This window comes from Colias croceus, chromosome 3 (assembly GCF_905220415.1).
Source record: "Colias croceus chromosome 3, ilColCroc2.1".
In the NCBI taxonomy this organism is placed as follows: domain Eukaryota; kingdom Metazoa; phylum Arthropoda; class Insecta; order Lepidoptera; family Pieridae; genus Colias; species Colias croceus.
The window spans coordinates 12929163-12947102 of NC_059539.1; the positions used below are offsets into that span (position 1 = coordinate 12929163).

General features: G+C 38.1%; 2 protein-coding genes across 2 annotated transcripts; one reads left to right on the plus strand and one right to left on the minus strand.

Moving 5' to 3' along the window:
• The first annotated feature begins 1852 nt into the window (after nucleotides 1-1852).
• On the plus strand, nucleotides 1853-16584 carry LOC123706122. The gene is made up of 21 exons (XM_045655285.1): nucleotides 1853-2021; nucleotides 2253-2509; nucleotides 2710-2807; nucleotides 5668-5844; nucleotides 6277-6441; nucleotides 6858-7064; nucleotides 8024-8424; nucleotides 8504-8832; nucleotides 9001-9142; nucleotides 9561-9722; nucleotides 10373-10633; nucleotides 10976-11043; nucleotides 11092-11236; nucleotides 11440-11619; nucleotides 13467-13596; nucleotides 13830-13921; nucleotides 14111-14247; nucleotides 14676-14833; nucleotides 15150-15370; nucleotides 15878-15991; nucleotides 16321-16584. Exons 1-21 carry the CDS (start codon nucleotides 1989-1991, stop codon nucleotides 16456-16458), a joined length of 3615 nt encoding a protein of 1204 aa, XP_045511241.1. The 5' UTR covers nucleotides 1853-1988; the 3' UTR covers nucleotides 16459-16584.
• On the minus strand, nucleotides 16577-17897 carry LOC123706123 (U11/U12 small nuclear ribonucleoprotein 25 kDa protein-like). The gene is made up of 3 exons (XM_045655286.1): nucleotides 17428-17897; nucleotides 16906-16977; nucleotides 16577-16821 (listed from the first exon to the last, which is right to left on the minus strand). Exons 1-3 carry the CDS (start codon nucleotides 17572-17574, stop codon nucleotides 16582-16584), a joined length of 459 nt encoding a protein of 152 aa, XP_045511242.1. The 5' UTR covers nucleotides 17575-17897; the 3' UTR covers nucleotides 16577-16581.
• Between the last annotated feature and the right edge of the window lie 43 nt (nucleotides 17898-17940).

The following is a 17940-nucleotide window of genomic DNA, read 5'->3' on the forward strand; positions in this document are numbered from 1 at the left end:
ATATAAGTTCAATATAATAATCAAGAAGCTTATAATTAGAGGATATAAGCTTCTTGATAATAATATACCTAAGCTTCTTGGCACACGAGGGCAATAATTGCTCGGCAACATGAATTGACCGATCGAGAAATTTGTGGAGCAATATGGAGAAATGTCAATATTTCATTGCGGCAACTATTTCAGCGATATTGCTTATATTTTGCTCCAGATATTTCAAATCGCTCAATGTCGCAGATTCGAATTGCCCACAGAATTGCCGAATAACCATTGTGCTTGGATATTCCAGGCAGAGGCAATTTTTCGTACACTTTGCTTTGCGGCTGACCGTATTGCTTCTGCGGGGCGAGTGACAAGACCAATATCATCCATAGCGAGCGAATACTCAATTGCTCGTGTAGGACTATATTGCCTGCGCCGTATCACTCCCTAATGTATTGCTCAACATTGATGACAACATTGTTGCCGTTGCCGTAGATTGCTTGATCTATATAGTCGTGACGTCATAGTTGACGAGTATTGACTAGAATAAAGAAATTTTAGTTACCCGTATATGCCCGTATGATTAGTATAACCTTATAAGTATGTATTACTAAACTACGTGCAGTAGGGTGTATTCAGAAAGAAAGCTTGAAACTTATAAGCGCTTATCGGCGCTTGTCAATGCTGGTTCGTTCTACACAAAGGAAGCAGGTTGAAGCAGACCAAGACAAATTTTATATGGCAGCGACCAGCGCTTGTTGAAGCTTGTCGGAACTTGTCGGCGCCGATCAGCGCTTATAGGCGCATGTTCATATATTTTCCTGCGCAGGTTACCAGCGCTGACAAGCACCGATAAGCGCTTATAAGGGGCCATCCATTAAGTACGTCACACTAATTTCATGAGTTTTTGGGCCCCCCCCGTCCTTGTCACAGGTGGTCACATTTCTGAGACCCCCCCCCTTCCTAGTGTGACGTCACATGTTTTGCAATTTAACATCGAAAAATTATTAAATTAAAACAGCAGTTCCGAAATTAGTCTTATTTCTATTTAAATTAAGTACTTTTTTAAGAAATCAACATAATATCAAATATTTGAAACAATAACAAAAAATAAACTAATGAATAAATATAAATAATTGTCAACCAAACAATTTAAACCGTATTGCCCTTAAGGTATAGTTGGACATATTTTTTAGTTTAATTTATATTTCCAATTACGCGATTAGTATTTTGAAATGTGATGTCGCGAAACATAGGACCCCTCCCTCTCCTTGTCACACCATGTCACACTTTGTCGACCCCCTCCCCCCCCTTTACGTGTGACGTACTTTATGGATGGCCCCTAAGCGCTTATAAGTTTCAAGCTTTCTTTCTGAATACGCCCATTCGTAATACCTAAAAGCGATAGAGAGCGAGTTTGCATCTCATCTCTCGCATCTCATTTGCGAGTTTGCAACAAGTATTTGTATTCTCTTTGGTTTTTCTAAATAAAAATAAATCCAGCAAACTTTCTTGGTTTCTTTTGCAAAAACCAAAACAAAAATGAAAGGAAATCGAATACAATAGCTTTACGACCGCGGCTTCACCAGCTTTGTCGTAAACCTACCCAAACCTAATAAAAATAAAATAAATAAATACTGCAAACTTCGTCTTAAATCACGCTAGATGTAGATAATAAAAAAAAAGCAGCATGAAAATCTAGAAGTGAAAATCCGTTGTAAAGTCGTTTTAAAATTAAAATCAAACTACCAAAATAACATTGCTCCTTTCCTAGACAAAAATTAAAAATTGAATGTTAAATGCCAAGTGTCAATCAATGGTGTCAAATGTCAATTCAATTCATATCAATTCATATTATGTCAAAAGAAAAGAGAAAAGTTTTGGGAAGCGTCTTTCGGCTTTCGACATTATATTTTTATTATTGCAAATCATTAATTTTTACGACATATTAACAAGTGGTAATATATGCTGTACTCTTAATAAAATACATACATACGCATGAGTGAACAATGAAGCTCAAAAAAGTAAAAACGGATACCGAGGTAAATATTATACTCAAGCTGAAAAATATACATATTATAATACATAGCTTTTTTTATTTTAAATAGTTACCTAATTATAAATATTCCATATTTACTATGTATTCATTACTAATAACTTGTTTCTAAATGAGTACATTAAAACATTTGAAATAGTTGGACTACGGATAGTTATATTGTATTGGATAAGGCCTGCAGTTTGTTTAATGTAATTTACATTTTAAATATTTATAGGAGACTCTTCCTATGCCACCTCAAGCAGAGATTATAGAGGCTGATCTCTATAAAAGGACTTACTTTGGTCCTGATGTACCCACTCTTGAGATGGACTGTTGGGAAGAAGAGTTATCTGAGGCCCAACTGCAAGCTTATAAAAATGCAGATGAAGAATATAAAAACATTCAAAATAAGCTAGATGATATTGTCAAAGATACAGGAGGAAAGATTGTCTACAACGGTGATCAGTTCACTGCTTACCAACTGCTTGGAAAGTATGTGCATCTCATCTTTATATTTATTTGTACTGTGTGCGAGTTTGTCACTGATATCCTCCAAAATAACTGGACAATTTTTTATAACATTTTTGTGTATCAATGCAAGTGAAGCCATGAGCAAAATCTAGTATAATTAATATATGTAGTTTTGTTGATAGCTGCCTGTAGTTGCACACTCATATTGGCTTATTTTTCAGACAACCTGTTCTAAAAGATCTTGAAAGGCAAAGCGGTGAGATAATTAGATCTAGATCTCGGTCTATGTCTATATCTAAGGAAACAAAAGGAAAAAGAGGTAATCTGCAAAATTATTGAAGTGAAACTTCTTTATCGGGGTTGGACAAAAATTTAGTGTAACATTTTTTGTTACGCGTGACATTTTTCGTTACGCGTGACATTTTTCCGTTACGCGCCATCTTTTCCTTATCCCTACCACGCGTGATTCGACGTATACTTTCTCTGTGGAGTAGGGATAGCATATTGTTTTAACAGACGTACTCCTACCACTATACTTGACCTTTTTCTATTGCACTCGTATTTATTTCCAATGCTCTATAGTGACGTGATAAATATATATATGTATATGTTATATTAAAGTGATCAGCAAAATCAAAGGGTTTATTTTAATTCTAATTCCAGTGAATTTCTAAAAAAAGTAAGTAATTACATCTCTTTTTCTAATACTTAGGTATAATTATGGTATTTATTTTTTCTAATACTTGAATGTTGATTGTGGTATTTATTTTTCTAAAATATTTAAAGTTAACCTCAGTTTTTGAATTTTTTAAAACACATTTTTTTCTCAAGTTATTTAAGCTTAACCTCTGTCGTAATATGTATATATACTATGTGCGTCAAATTAAATGTAATTAAATGAATAAATGAAAGAAAATAAATGAATAATAGTAAATATATGTATATATATTTTTTTGTAAATTGATAAATTATTTTTTTTTAGATTCAACGACGGAAATATGTATGAATCCTGAGGAATATTCAAATGCAGTTACTGTTGAAGTCGATGTCCATCATTGGCATTGTTCACAACTCAGTGCATTAGTCGCTACCCCAAGCCATGTCTGTGAAAATGAAACTCAAGCAACAAGTGATCTTTCTTCAATCCACCTTGGTTATCCAAAAACAGCTGCAGAGCGAATGCGAGAGTATAGAGCTCGGAAAAAAGGGATACTCTAACAGTGAATTGTCAAAAACAGAAAAAATCAGCCGCAGAGCGTAACAAAGAGTACAGAATCCGAAAAAAAGCAAAGATCCGTTCAGGAGGTAAGAGTTTTTCCGTTATCTACGATCAATATTATAAGTAATAATTAATTTAGTAAATTAATCAATTTTTTTTAGATTCATCGATGGAAATATCTATGAATCCTGAGGAATCTTCAAATGCAGCTACTGTTCAAGTTGATGTCCATCATCGTTATTGTTCTCAACTCAGTGCATTAGTCGCTACCACAAGCCATGTCTGTGAGAATGAAACTCAAGCAACGAGTGATCTTTCTTCAATCCACCCTGGTTATCCAAAAACAGCTGCAGAGCGAATGCGAGAGTATAGAGCTCGGAAAAGAAAGGATTCTCTAACGGTGAATTGTCAAAAACAGAAAAGATCAGCCGCAGAGCGTAACAAAGAGTACAGAATCCGAAAAAAAGCGAAGATCCGTTCAGGAGGTAAGAGTTTTTCAGTTATCTACGATCAATATTATAAATAATAATTTATTTAGTAAATTAATTAATCATTTTTTTTAGATTCATCGATGGAAATATCTATGAATCCTGAGAAATCTTCAAATGCAGCTACTGTTCAAGTCGATGTCCATCATCGTTATTGTTCTCAACTCAGTGCATTAGTCGCTACCACAAGCCATGTCTGTGAGAATGAAACTCAAGCAATGAGTGATCTTTCTTCAATCCACCCTGGTTATCCAAAAACAGCTGCAGAGCGAATGCGAGAGTATAGAGCTCGGAAAAAAAGGTTACTCTAACGGTGAATAATCAAAAACAGAAAAGATCAGCCGCAGAGCGTGTTCAAGAGCATAGAATCCGAAAAAAAGCGAAGATCTCTGAACACATTAGCCAAAGTCAGAACTTGGTTGAGTCCAGAGGCGGCTCGTCCTCAGGAGCGCTGGTGCAGTGAACTCCCATAAATAATTATAATAGTTATACCTCCTCATTACATACGAAATCCAATAAGAGTGAAAGAGAAATTTCGCCACAGTCCTGCGCATGAAACAAAAGATTTACTATGAAAAAATAGCCATTTTCGGAGCGCCGCTCTCAAGCGACTCCTATATTATAAATAGACTATGAATACGCTCGCGAATGCAATTCGGGGAATTCCTAATTATTATTAATTGCTAAATAATAATTGAATTCGTTTTGAAATACTTTATAGTTTTTAGTGTTTATATAGACATTTATAATGTGGTGCTCATTTTTTTTTGTAATAAATTATCCTGCTAACGCTATTGTATTTTCGTTGTTTTATTTCAAGTGAACACCCATACAATTTTGTCACGAGCTGCCTCTGGTTGAGTCAACGTTAATTCAACGATTAGAGCATGAAACTAATTATGTAACATACACGGATTTTCATCGGCACAAACTGGCTCATGATGAATTTCAAAAGAAATTTGTAAACAATATATTTCGTATTTCAGTTACCATAAGCCATATAATAACATATATAATAACGACATCAATGATAGTAATAATTCTATTACAATTAATGAAATTTCGTAATAATCTTAGTAGTAATAAGCTAAAATGAAATAATTGTAGAATTTGTATTCATGTCTATGATAATAAAAGCCTTATATTAAACTTTATCTACTTTAACTTTATTAAACCAATTTCTGTAAAGTTGCATATAGTAAATTATTTTTTGAAAAATAACGTCATAAAGAAGATTCACTTCTTACGTGTGTACACGCACACTTTTTTTGTTGCTCACTTAGTTAACTACTGCATAAACTTAAACTTAAATAGTTACACTTGTGTTTACTTAGTGTTTAAATAAAAAAAGATACAATCAGTTTCAAAACATCATCAGGCATCATCACTCAGTATTATCAGGAATTTAAGTGATTGATTCAACTGTATTGGTCTTAAAATATTTTTGTTTTAACCTTTAATTTGTCTTCTAGGCCGTGCTGCAAAGAGAAACAGGGAAGAGGACTATGATTACTCTCCGGAAAGAACTAAATCACCCGAGACTCGGTCAAGTAAGAAGAAGAAGAAAGACAAGGACAAGAGGAAAGATGAGAAAGAGAAGGATAGCAAAGAAGTTACCAAAACCAAGGACAAAACTTTGGCACCATCCAGTGAGTGTATATATAACACTAGCTGTGCCCTGCGGTTATACCCGCAGTGCTCTACTACTGTTGGTCTAAGCGTGATGATAATATATTGTCTATAGCCTTCCTCGATAAATGGGCTGTCTAACACTGAAATAATTTTTAAAATCGGACCAGAAGTTCCTGAGATTAGCGCGTTCAAACAAACAAAAAAAAACTCTTCCGCTTTATAACATAAGTATAGATATAACAAATATTGCATGTAATCTTTTTGTCTGGAGTTTTGTAGTATGTATTTAAATTTAATTACAGTGATGTAAATAAAGTAACTTATTTTAAATACAACCATAAATATCATAGAAAAGTTCTCCACCACATGTTTAGTAATTTTATTTAATGGAATTATTACCATATGTAGCTATATTTATCAGAATAAATACAATATTACTATATTTGCAGATGTGCACAGTGTGGTGACCAATGTGCGCCCGTCAGAGGCCACAGCTATCGGGGGCTTGCTCACCGGCACCACTGCCAAGACTACCGCTATCGTGGACCTCACTAAAGAAGATAGCACTAAGAATGTGGCTGATTCCAGAGAAGTTTCTTTCAATAAGCTTCAAGGTATGACATTACGTAGCATGACATGTGCGAAAATATTTATGAATTAATACGAATTAGTCTGATATAATATATTGGGCAGTCCGAAAACATATGAATTTTTCAGATTTTTAGTTATTGGAATGGAGGCAAATCATAATTTTTTATTATTGAACTGTGTAAAAAAGTAACATTCTACCATTCTATCAGAATGTAAATGTCATGTCGCTCTAAAGTAATCCTGCTAATCAAAACTTCTTGTCACCATATAGGTAAATTTTTGTTACGATGATTCAAAAGTACTTCTAGAAGAAGCAAGCTTCAAGTAGTCTTATTGAATAACCTTGGTTAATGAATTTTATTACCTTTTTCCTATAAAATGCGTCTATTGTTTAAGTTTCCATATCCTAGCATTAGATGAACACGGAATGTGTGTGCAGGCAAGACGTTCCCGTCGCTGGTGGTGGTGGCGCGGCCGTACCTGCGCGCGAAGGAGGGCCCCGCGTCGGACCGCGCGGCGCTGGACACCAAGGTGAAGTCGGTGCTCGTGCACACGCCCATGAAGTTCACCGAGTGGCTCATCCAGCAGGGCCTCGTGCGCTCCGACCAGTGGTGCGCCATACACGTCGGCAATAAGCTCAAGTTGGGTGCGTGCTTGTTTCATTGTCTGTTTATGGGTAGTCGGTAGAAGTTGTTAACAAATTATTGCTAAGTTTGGTAATTTAGTTATTGTAATTTTTTGTGTTGTTAAATTCTGTATAGTAAAAATATTTTAATTTAATCTTCTTTAAGTCATGAAAAAAAATAGATAAATACTGATTGACTTGAATGTAAAAATAGTTTGGAAAATCCAAAAGTGCACGCCTCATAATCTCATCCTTTACAATAAAATTGATTATTTATAAAGAGTACACTATAAATATAAAAAAGAAATAATATAAAACAGTTGGAAAAGTAAAGAAAGCGGTACCGTAATAATTGAGCTATTTTTCTTGTGACCCCACCTAGATGTGAAACTGCGCAGGTTTAAGGGACTGACTACCAACTTATTTTTTTAAACCTTGGCTTATAGTATAAAGAATCGAGTTTATTATGGTGAATTTTGAGTACACTATAAATATAAAAAAAAAGAATATATATAGATATACTAAAATTATGGAGAACAGTCGATATTTTTTTTTGTTTATTTAATAACAATTAAACCACATCGAATCAGACCCTGAAAAATGAAAGGGTTCTATTCCTGAGCATACTCAAGCGTAAGAGAAAAAAAAGACACGATTAGTAAAGTATTTCGGTCGCTATCGTGTTAACAAGAAAATCCTCCGCACATACAGACACACGGACTTCCAAGACAGAACTTTTTTAAACTGTTTTTTAACTAGTTTAAATAACAAAAATGACATCAAAAATATCATGAATGTTAAAAATAGTGTTTTTTCATAATATGTGTGTGTATGTATTATCTTACAAGTGCAATGTATGATACATAAAGACATTTTAAGTTTGAAAAATCAGATGTTTTGCGCGAAGTGACAGTAGTACCCACCTCAACGCTTCGCTTATGAGGCGTGCAAAATAATATAATCATTAATTTTATTTCCAGGAATGTATTCTGATGTATCGAAATTCCCATATTCCGGCGGCTACGTGTGGATATCCGAGTGTTGTCCGACAAGATTTGTGTCTGTGTTCTCGAGCTCCATCTTCGAAGGAGCGACCTTCCCGCCGAGCGTTCTGCTCAAACTTATCTACCACTGGGCTTGTCAGACCAATGTCCAAAATGTTGTGCAATGGGTTAAAGTCGACAATCTGTACGTAAAAGGGCTGTTCACTTGGCTAAGAGCAGTGTGTACGTCAGCGACACATCAACATTTGGGTCTACTTGGTGGGTCTGGCAGGAAGGTGGAAGTCGGTGTGATATCCCTCGGCACTACGAGCCATGACGGCACGCAACGGCAAGTTAAGGTGGAAGTGTTGGGTGTACTCGATCCTGTGGAGAAATTGGTAAGTTTCAAGAAAAATATTCATGATGTTTTAACACAGTTTTAAGAAAATAAAAATCTTAGCTTTAATAATGTTTCAGATTCGATTGCGCGCAGTGGAACCGCTAGCAGAATATGAGAAAAACTATAAAAAGCGTTTCCAGAAGATTCTAGAACCTCTGTCCAACTGGGTGCACCCCTCGTCCATCATCCTCACCGACCTGACGGTGGACAAGAGCACCCTGGTCAACATGGGCTTCAAGAACGTGATGCAGTCCTCCTCACACGCTGACCAACCACAAAAACACTCAAATGCCAATATAATGGAGTACCTGCGCAGGATCGTGCCCCGAATGTTCCAGAACACGCTCTCGCTGCTCTCTCGACAGATTATACAGCAGTTCCTTGATGAATTGGTGTGGCGAGAAATGTAAGTACTCTTATGACTACTTATTAACATTGATTAAAGAACTTTATTGGAATGTTCTACCTCTTTATAAGTACAAAAGTTGCTTATTTATATGTCCTGATGCATTTTGCATTTAACATTTGATAAAATATAATGAAACTTTTAATTATTTTCTGTGAATGTGTTCAGGTTCGGCGTAACCCCCGGGCAGGCGTTCGACAACATAGTGCAGCACATAGCGGAGCAGACGAAGCTGGACGGCAAGGAGACCATCACCGTGCGCCTCAACAAGATCGCCGCGCATCCCTTCAAGAGCTGGAAGTATCCCAAGGTACGATCACACCGCTGCTTGTATAAAGTACTAATATCTTTTTTAGGAGCAGATATCTTTTTTTTATATAAATATTTATTCAAACACAAAGAAACTAGTTTTCAGTCTGGGAATCGAAACGGCACGTTATGGAGTGAACTCTAATTTTATTATTAAAAGTCGAATTTGAATAAATTGATCAAATCAATCCTACTTTTAACTTAAGAAAAAATGACATCACAGATCACTACTCATAGTACACATGATATTACGCAACACTTGAAATCAAACTATTAAGATGATAAGACGCATCTCACATGTCATCACACACCACAGCACATCTCATCACATCTCAAATGACATCACACACCGGCCATGTGATGACCCCATACATCACATCACAATAATATAATTAATTTAAAATTGTTATACGGTACAGAAGAAGGAGAAGGCAGCGGAGGAGGTGCCGGCGGAGGCGGAGACGGCGCGCGGGCGGCGCGGGCGCAAGCGGCGCGAGCCCGAGCCCGAGCCCGAGCCCGCACCGCCCGCACGCCGCCGCAAGCGGGACCGCGCGGCGCAGCAGTATGACGACGAGGAGGAGGTCAGCGCACTTACACTTATATGCAACTTTATGTTAATACCTACACCCCCTACTACGTATTTGTGTCGTGACCGGAAGAGTAAAGTGTGTAGTGGTAAATTCCTTTAAACTTACCATTGCAATGAAATAGTGAAAAACCAATTTGATTAACTTCGACTTTTTTCCGAGCCCCAGAATAAATAAAATTTGAACGCCCCTATGGGTTTTTCACTTGGTTTTAATTAAATTTTGAAAATTTTTACCGATTTTCAGATAGATGGGAATTTATGTTAATTCACTATTATTTTTTGGTCTTCGATGCGAACTTAAAATAAGTTATACATAAACTCAAACATTCATTTATTCTATGAGACTACTATTTAGTAGCACTTTCGAATCGTCATTACATAGATACTTAAGTATTTTTAACATTTACCACCGATTCGGAAAACAGTATCTATGGAGAAGAATCGGCAAGAAACTCCATAGTTGCTCTTTTAACATCATGTCAATATTACAATATATGAAACTTATATCTAATACATAATATGCCAAAGAACTGTCCTGTGGTCCTGATCCTGTGTATACAGAAAATAGCAAATATCTTCCGACCAAAATTAGATATTTAATTATTTCACGTCGTATACTATTTTAATATTTCTCACACAAAGATGCCGCTCTCGCTCCGCACCAAGATCAAGCAAGAGAAGACGAAGAAAAAAGACAATAACGAATCGAGCCTTCTCACGGTTACCCCGCGCGGCCGGCGCAAGGTCATCAAGTCCTATGTGGACGAAGACGACGGGGAGCTCGATATACCCCTCAAAGCCATCAAGAAGGAGCTCAAGCCGGAGCAGACCGTCTCCCTCGAGAGGTTCTACTTCGGCCAGACCGAGGAAGCCGAGCCGGAATCTATCAAGATCTCTGTGGAGGTGTGATATAGACTTCATTGATTTGTTGCATTTTTGGATTTGATAACTAAAACTGTGAGATCCGAAATAATTATTTTGCGAGACGTTGTTTTCAAAAGTATACAATCTTGATTGTAATAAAATATTTTGAGGTATTAAAGAAATTAAAGTTGGAGTGTAACATAATCTGTAATATGGGTTATTTTCTATAAACCGTAACTAATATAATAAAGTAATTTAATAAATTTTTCAATAAAACTAATAGATTATTTATAGTCTTAGAAAGTTTTTATTCAGCTCTATCTTATAAAATACATAAAAAATGTTGCATTATATAATGTGTGATTGTGGTGCACGTCGCAGTGCCCCAAGTGCCAGCAGGTGTTCCACGAGAGCCTGGCGCTGCAGATGCACCTGGCGGAGCACGCGGCGGGCGGTGCGGGCGGGGCGGGGGCGGGCGGGGCGGGGGCGGGCGGTGTGGGCGGGGCGGGGGCGGTCGGCGAGCTGTGCCCGTGCTGCCTGCAGCGCCTGCCCGCGCACGAGCTGGCGCAGCACCTCGCCGCGCAGCACCCGCTCGACACCAAGCTGCCGGACCTCTTCACCTACGCCTGCTTGATCTGCGAGGTAAGTTTGTTTTTTTAATGTTTCAATTGTAAAATTTAAACATAATTTATTTTACATCTCCCATAAAACTGACGTTTTTCCAATCGATATTTGTGTAGTCAAACTGTACACCGTATTTTCGGGCTGTTATTGTATAGCTAAACTGTGATCGTATTGTGGTCCTCCGAGCCAACCTGCACTATATGAACGCATGGTCTGTGCAGGTGCGCTTCGCGGCGGTGCTGACGCTGGCGGCGCACATGCAGAAGGCGCACGCGCCGCGCGAGCTGCCGTACGCGTGCGGTGCGTGTAGCTACCGCAGCTCCGCCCACCGCGCCACGCTGCAGCACGTGCAGCGCGCGCACCGCCGCTCCGACAAGCTGTGCTGCCCGCACTGCTTCAAGGTACGTGTCATATTTACTGCTCAGACCGCACTGCTTCAAGGTACGTGTCATATTTACTGCTCAGACCGCACTGCTTCAAGGTACGTGTCATATTTACTGCTCAGACCGCACTGCTTCAAGGTACGTGTCATATTTACTGCTCAGACCGCACTGCTTCAAGGTACGTGTCATATTTACTGCTCAGACCGCACTGCTTCTAGGTACGTGTCATATTTACTGCTCAGACCGCACTGCTTCAAGGTACGTGTCATATTTACTGCTCAGACCGCACTACTTCAAGGTACGTGTCATATTTACTGCTCAGACCGCACTGCTTCAAGGTACGTGTCATATTTACTGCTCAGACCGCACTGCTTCAAGGTACGTGTCATATTTACTGCTCAGACCGCACTACTTCAAGGTACGTGTCATATTTACTGCTCAGACCGCACTGCTTCAAGGTACGTGTCATATTTACTGCTCAGACCGCACTGCTTCAAGGTACGTGTCATATTTACTGCTCAGACCGCACTGCTTCAAGGTACGTGTCATATTTACTGCTCAGACCGCACTGCTTCAAGGTACGTGTCATATTTACTGCTCAGACCGCACTGCTTCAAGGTACGTGTCATATTTACTGCTCAGACCGCACTGCTTCTAGGTACGTGTCATATTTACTGCTCAGACCGCACTGCTTCAAGGTACGTGTCATATTTACTGCTCAGACCGCACTGCTTCAAGGTACGTGTAATATTTACTGCTCAGACCGCACTGCTTCAAGGTACGTGTAATATTTACTGCTGAGCCCCCCTAGCCAAGTGGCTGTCTGTTAGCGTAGCGTTCAATAGAATAGACTACGAATGTATGAGATTGACGTAAGCTGTAGATAAACGTTATCTACAGCTTACGTCAATCTCATACATTCGTAGTCTATTCTATTGAACGCTACGCTAAGAGAAAACCACTTGGCTAGGGGGGCAGACCGCACTGCTTCAAGGTACGTGTCATATCTAAGGCTCAGACCGCACTGCTTCAAGGTACGTGTCATATTTACTGCTCAGATCGCACTGCTTCAAGGTACGTGTCATATTTACTGCTCAGACCGCACTGCTTCAAGGTACGTGTCATATTTACTGCTCAGACCGCACTGCTTCAAGGTACGTGTAATATTTACTGCTCAGACCGCACTGCTTCTAGGTACGTGTCATATTTACTGCTCAGACCGCACTGCTTCAAGGTACGTGTCATATTTACTGCTCAGACCGCACTGCTTCAAGGTACGTGTAATATTTACTGCTCAGACCGCACTGCTTCAAGGTACGTGTAATATTTACTGCTCAGACCGCACTGCTTCAAGGTACGTGTAATATTTACTGCTCAGACCGCACTGCTTCAAGGTACGTGTAATATTTACTGCTCAGACCGCACTGCTTCAAGATACGTTTATATAGAATAAAGTTAACCCGCCGAAATGCTCTTCTATTTTTTTTATAGTGAGCACTCTGAAATACTCTTCTACTCACACTGTTTTAAATTTACAAGCTCCTCTACCTGCAATAATTCAAGATACAGCCCAAAACTTTGTTAAATTACCGATTCATTATTTTGAATCATTCATATTGTGCTTACAATATCCATTTGTCACATACTTCAGAGATTTCAAATTATTTGATACGAACTATAAATTCGATTGAGTATATGAGTCGTGTAACTAATTTTTAACATATATTTATCACCACTTGAAAATTTACCAAACGATAAAATTCACCATCACAAATTTGAAATGTGAACATACATATTTAGAAAATAATTATGTCAACCCTATTCGTTTCTCTGGACGATTCAATAACCAGTACCTCGTGTTGCAGCTGGTGCCGGTGTACGCGGACGGGTGCGAGATCAGCGCCAACGTGCTGCTGTTCCTGGACCACCTGCAGATGCACCGCGACAATCTGGAGATGCGCTGCAACCGCTGCGTGCTCAAGTTCGTGCACCTCGGTATGGAGCTTATGACTAAATCAATCTATTGTGTGATCTAATACAGGATTTTTGTGTTTTTGATCAAATTTTTAAATGTAATTGAACATCAACGCCTATTAACACATAGCAGTTTATTAAAATATCGAAATTGATATCTTTGCTTTTTCTGATATGGAAGTTTTCTTATTAATAAACTAAAATTGTAAAATTGATGAGATATTTGTTATTGATTTTTTTTTCCCTTATTTTAGGCCAGTTGAAAGAGCATCAAATCCGTGACCACTGTTCCTTTGATCACGTCCTGCCGCTCTGCTCTGAGGAGCATCTCATCAATAAGCCTAAGGTATTTATAACTGTTATGGAGTAAACTTGTTTTACGTAAAGTTATTTGAACAATAATAATTAAGAAAAACTAAAACAGGTGTTCTTCAGGGAGCTGTGTTAGGTCCCTTGCTATTTATGTTATGCATTGTTGAATAAAAAACAACGAACACTATCTAGATGTGATTAAAATGTGTAACAATGTGCACAGAACAAGGCGCGGCCACCGGTGAAGGACTCGACGAGCCACTCGATCAGCGAGACGTTCGAAGGGCTGACGCTGGTGCTGCCCGAGGGCCGGCTGTGCCGCGAGTGCGACACGCCGCTCGACAGCGACAAGCACTTCCTGTGAGTCACTGCACCTTCCGCACACAATATCCATTGTTTATCGTTTGATCTTTGAATTTAATAAAAAAATCTGAAAAAAATACAATAAAACGTTACTTGTTTGAACTTGCATGATGTGCTCACTAATTTAGGGATTACACCGCAAATGTTTCATAGTAAAAATTTGTAAGCATATATTATTTTGTGTTATTTCCAATTTGTAAACCAAATAACAAAAAAAAAAAACCCCTTGCACGATACATAGTGTGATGTCATCGCAATCGTCCGAAACAATGCGTCAGTGCACAAACCTCGCCGGGGTCAACACTGTACGCTTAGCATGCAGGATGTGCTTACTGCGGGTTATATATGAAAATGGTTAGGTTGCAAACGTGTAAAACTGATATTTTTATTAGTTAGCTAGTTTTAATATCGCAATATATTGTTAGCGGCGTGACGACGTGCAGCAAGTGCCCGTACGTGACGTCGTGCTACCGCGCCATGCTGCGGCACAGCGGCTGCTGCGCCGGCCCGCACTCGCTCGAGGACGCGCCGCGAGCCGCGCACACCACGCTGCACTGCCTCTGCGGGTACACCACGCTCATCGGTACACCTTTTATTTACCGAAAAAAAAATAATTAAAAAAATTTCCTTCATAGAAACCTTTTTTTATAATGTGTCTGCCATTTTGACCTCCTTGGTACAGTGGTTAACGCGCGAGCGTAGAACCGAGGTGTCCTGAGATCGATTCCCGGTTGAGACGAAGACAAAAATGTCTCGGTCTGGCAGGACACAGAAGGCTGATCACCTACTTGTCCCTAAATAAAATCGATCAGTGAAACAGATGTATAATGCATCTGCCTACTAGGGGACATGAAACTTCACTATCTCTTTTAAGTTTTAACATATTAGTTTCCCATCAGGTACGGATATGCTGACCCATCTGCTGATGACGCAGCACTCGAGCGCGTACTCGTCGGAGGAGGAGGCGCGCGCCAACATCGCCGCGCCGCGTGAGGAGCCCGCACAGGCACAGGCTGCGCAGGCCGCACAGGCCGCGCAGGCCGGGCAGGGTGCACAGCCGGCGCCCGAACTGGTGCCACCTGCGCAGGCTCCACCCGCACAGACAGCGCAGTCGGATACGGTAAGCTATTTATGGTATAGAAAAAAAAACCCGATGTTGTTGCTACAGTCAATATTTAGCAAATTTTGTTGAGAGCATCAAGTTTAAACAAAAATTCATTAATAACTGCCTTGTAATGTTTTGGGTATACATACCTGTAAATTACTTGTGTTGGAAAGTAAAGAATAAAGTTTTGTTCACTGTACAGGTCATGCAAACATGAAAAATAAAAAAAATATATGGTCACACCACTAATATGAATTGCATTTTGTCCCATTTTAATCCATACTCATATTATAAATGCGAAAGTAACTCTGTCTGTCTGTCTGTTACTCAATCACGCCTTAACTACTGAACCAATTTTCTTGAATTTTGGTATGGAGATATTTTGATACCCGAGAAAGGACATAGGCTTCCTTTTATTGCGAAATATGTACCACGGGCGAAGTCGGGGCGGACCACTAGTAAGTTATAATTTATTCAATTACACTATGTTTTATATCAAATCAAATATCGATTCCTGGCCAGGTCCCCGTGGACAGCAGCATGTCGGCGATACCGGAGTACGCGCCGCCGTCGGTGATCAACACTCAGCTATCGCTTGACGATTTGGCGCCGCCTTCGTTGCTTCAACAGGACCAGGTAACTCTTTAACTTTTAAACAAGCTGTATGGTTTATGTATTACTTCATAAAGGTTGCGCTAAACGCTGAAAATAATTTCTGATATGGTATGGGACAACTGGGATAATGCTAGCCTTATATTGATATTGCTTTATTTTTCAGTGAAATCAATGCCTTAGAACTACATAGACAAGATTCCAGTTTCCTTATTAATTATTATACATAACTTGTAATAAAAACCTATTTCCACTATACCATTTTTATAAATACAGTTTGTAATATGCATAATAAATTTATTAGGGATAGATCTAGGAGCAATTTTAATAACTCATTATTTTTAAATTTGCAGCATGATCAGGAGCTACTCAAGGAAGCTTATGACAGACCACTGGCAACCCCGCGGCATGAGGAGCAGCACTACAGTCTTGGAGACTTTGAGCCGTTGCCTCAAGAGCCACCACCACAGCCAGACTTTGAACAACTGTAGAAATATCTATCTACTAAAAATCAAGATATATTCATATTATATTTGCTTAGATTTTTCTATTATGCATAACAATATTCCATGTATAATGTTATAGGGAAAAGTTAAATAAAGAAGTCAATAATATTATAATGGTTTATTCTTTTTCCTTTTTTTCTTAAAATTTAAAGTAACCTTATTGCAAACTCCATAGTTATCTATACTACTGTTATCATCATCAAGTAATATTCCATCAAAATCTAGATTGTACGTCTTCCAGATGTACTTCCAAGATATTTTTACTTTACTTCCGATTCTTTGTTGAAATATTTCAAAATGTCTTGCAATAGATTTCTTTAGATCCCGAACCTTTGCTGTTTGTGGAACCTATCAAAGGAGGAAAGTTATTATCATTATTATTTGATTCTACATAATAATCTGTATTTTGATGAGTCAATATTAAAAACTTACAATTACTTTGAGCTTTGGTTCATTCTCTCTGGAAATGAAGATAGTTATACTTTGCCCATGTTCAGCTGCAGTCTGTAAATTATTTAATGTTCAAAAGCAATTATGGATGTCTTACATAATGAAACCTTGGTTATTGAAATATCCTAAAGCCTACAAGAGCAATGTACATTAGACTTAATTTTTTCCAAAGGTAAAAATATAACCTACTTAGTAAGTAAGTATATAAATAAATAAATAACATCCACTTATAGTAATAGCAACACAATGCTTTAACTCAGGCCCTGGAACCACAGACCCAATAGAAAATCTATTGTGTTGTGGACCGATCTGGCCACTTGGGGCTCAATGGGTTAAAACAGCTAGCATTTAAATAAATTGTGCAGAAAAGAATTTTAGGTAAATCTGAAAATTTCCAGGACTTGAGTTTCCATTTATTTTTTTAATTGCATTTATTATAGAAAGATATTAATATTTTAAATATTAGACAATCATAAAAACCTATTTGTACATTTTTTTACATACCAATAACAATATTTCTTCCGTTATAACGTCTAATGGTAGATCACTCAACAAAGAGTCGCAACTAATTAACGTACAAAGGGATGATCTCGTTACTTCTAAAAGTTCATCGTGTGAGAGCATTGCAGCCACATCTTCTAAAGATTCCATAATCCTCTTTTGAGCTTGCTGGATTTGTGTATCTTCTTTAATTTTGGATACAAAAATGTAATAAATAGGCTAATCTTTCATTGATCAGCCGTTTTTTACTATGTTATATAAATAATTTGTGATCATTGTGCTACCCAAATAATGTTATGTTTAAAAGTATCGATAATTGTTTATAACTAACTTAAATATAATATTATAACTGAATAATGTGGCTTTTGACTTTTGCACAAAGTTAAAAGTAAGGAATATTGTATTGTTTCTTATTTCTTTTATAAATTTGTTTGTAATTAATAGCCTTTGATAATAGCACAGGTGAGAACTGAAATGTGACAACCAGTGACAACTGACACAAATTGTCATCACTTC

Excerpts from the sequence above, each read along its gene's own strand:
- LOC123706122 (XM_045655285.1), top strand. The coding sequence starts at position 1,989 with ATGAAGCTCAAAAAAGTAAAAACGGATACCGAG. Across the intron at positions 5,845-6,276 it reads CAAAACTTTGGCACCATCCA|ATGTGCACAGTGTGGTGACC; the intron begins GTGAGTGTATAT and ends CTATATTTGCAG. Across the intron at positions 15,371-15,877 it reads AGACAGCGCAGTCGGATACG|GTCCCCGTGGACAGCAGCAT; the intron begins GTAAGCTATTTA and ends ATTCCTGGCCAG.
- LOC123706123 (XM_045655286.1), bottom strand. The coding sequence starts at position 17,574 with ATGGAATCTTTAGAAGATGTGGCTGCAATGCTCTCACACGATGAACTT. Across the intron at positions 16,978-17,427 it reads CGGAAGAAATATTGTTATTG|ACTGCAGCTGAACATGGGCA; the intron begins GTATGTAAAAAA and ends AATAATTTACAG. Across the intron at positions 16,822-16,905 it reads AACCAAAGCTCAAAGTAATT|GTTCCACAAACAGCAAAGGT; the intron begins GTAAGTTTTTAA and ends CTCCTTTGATAG.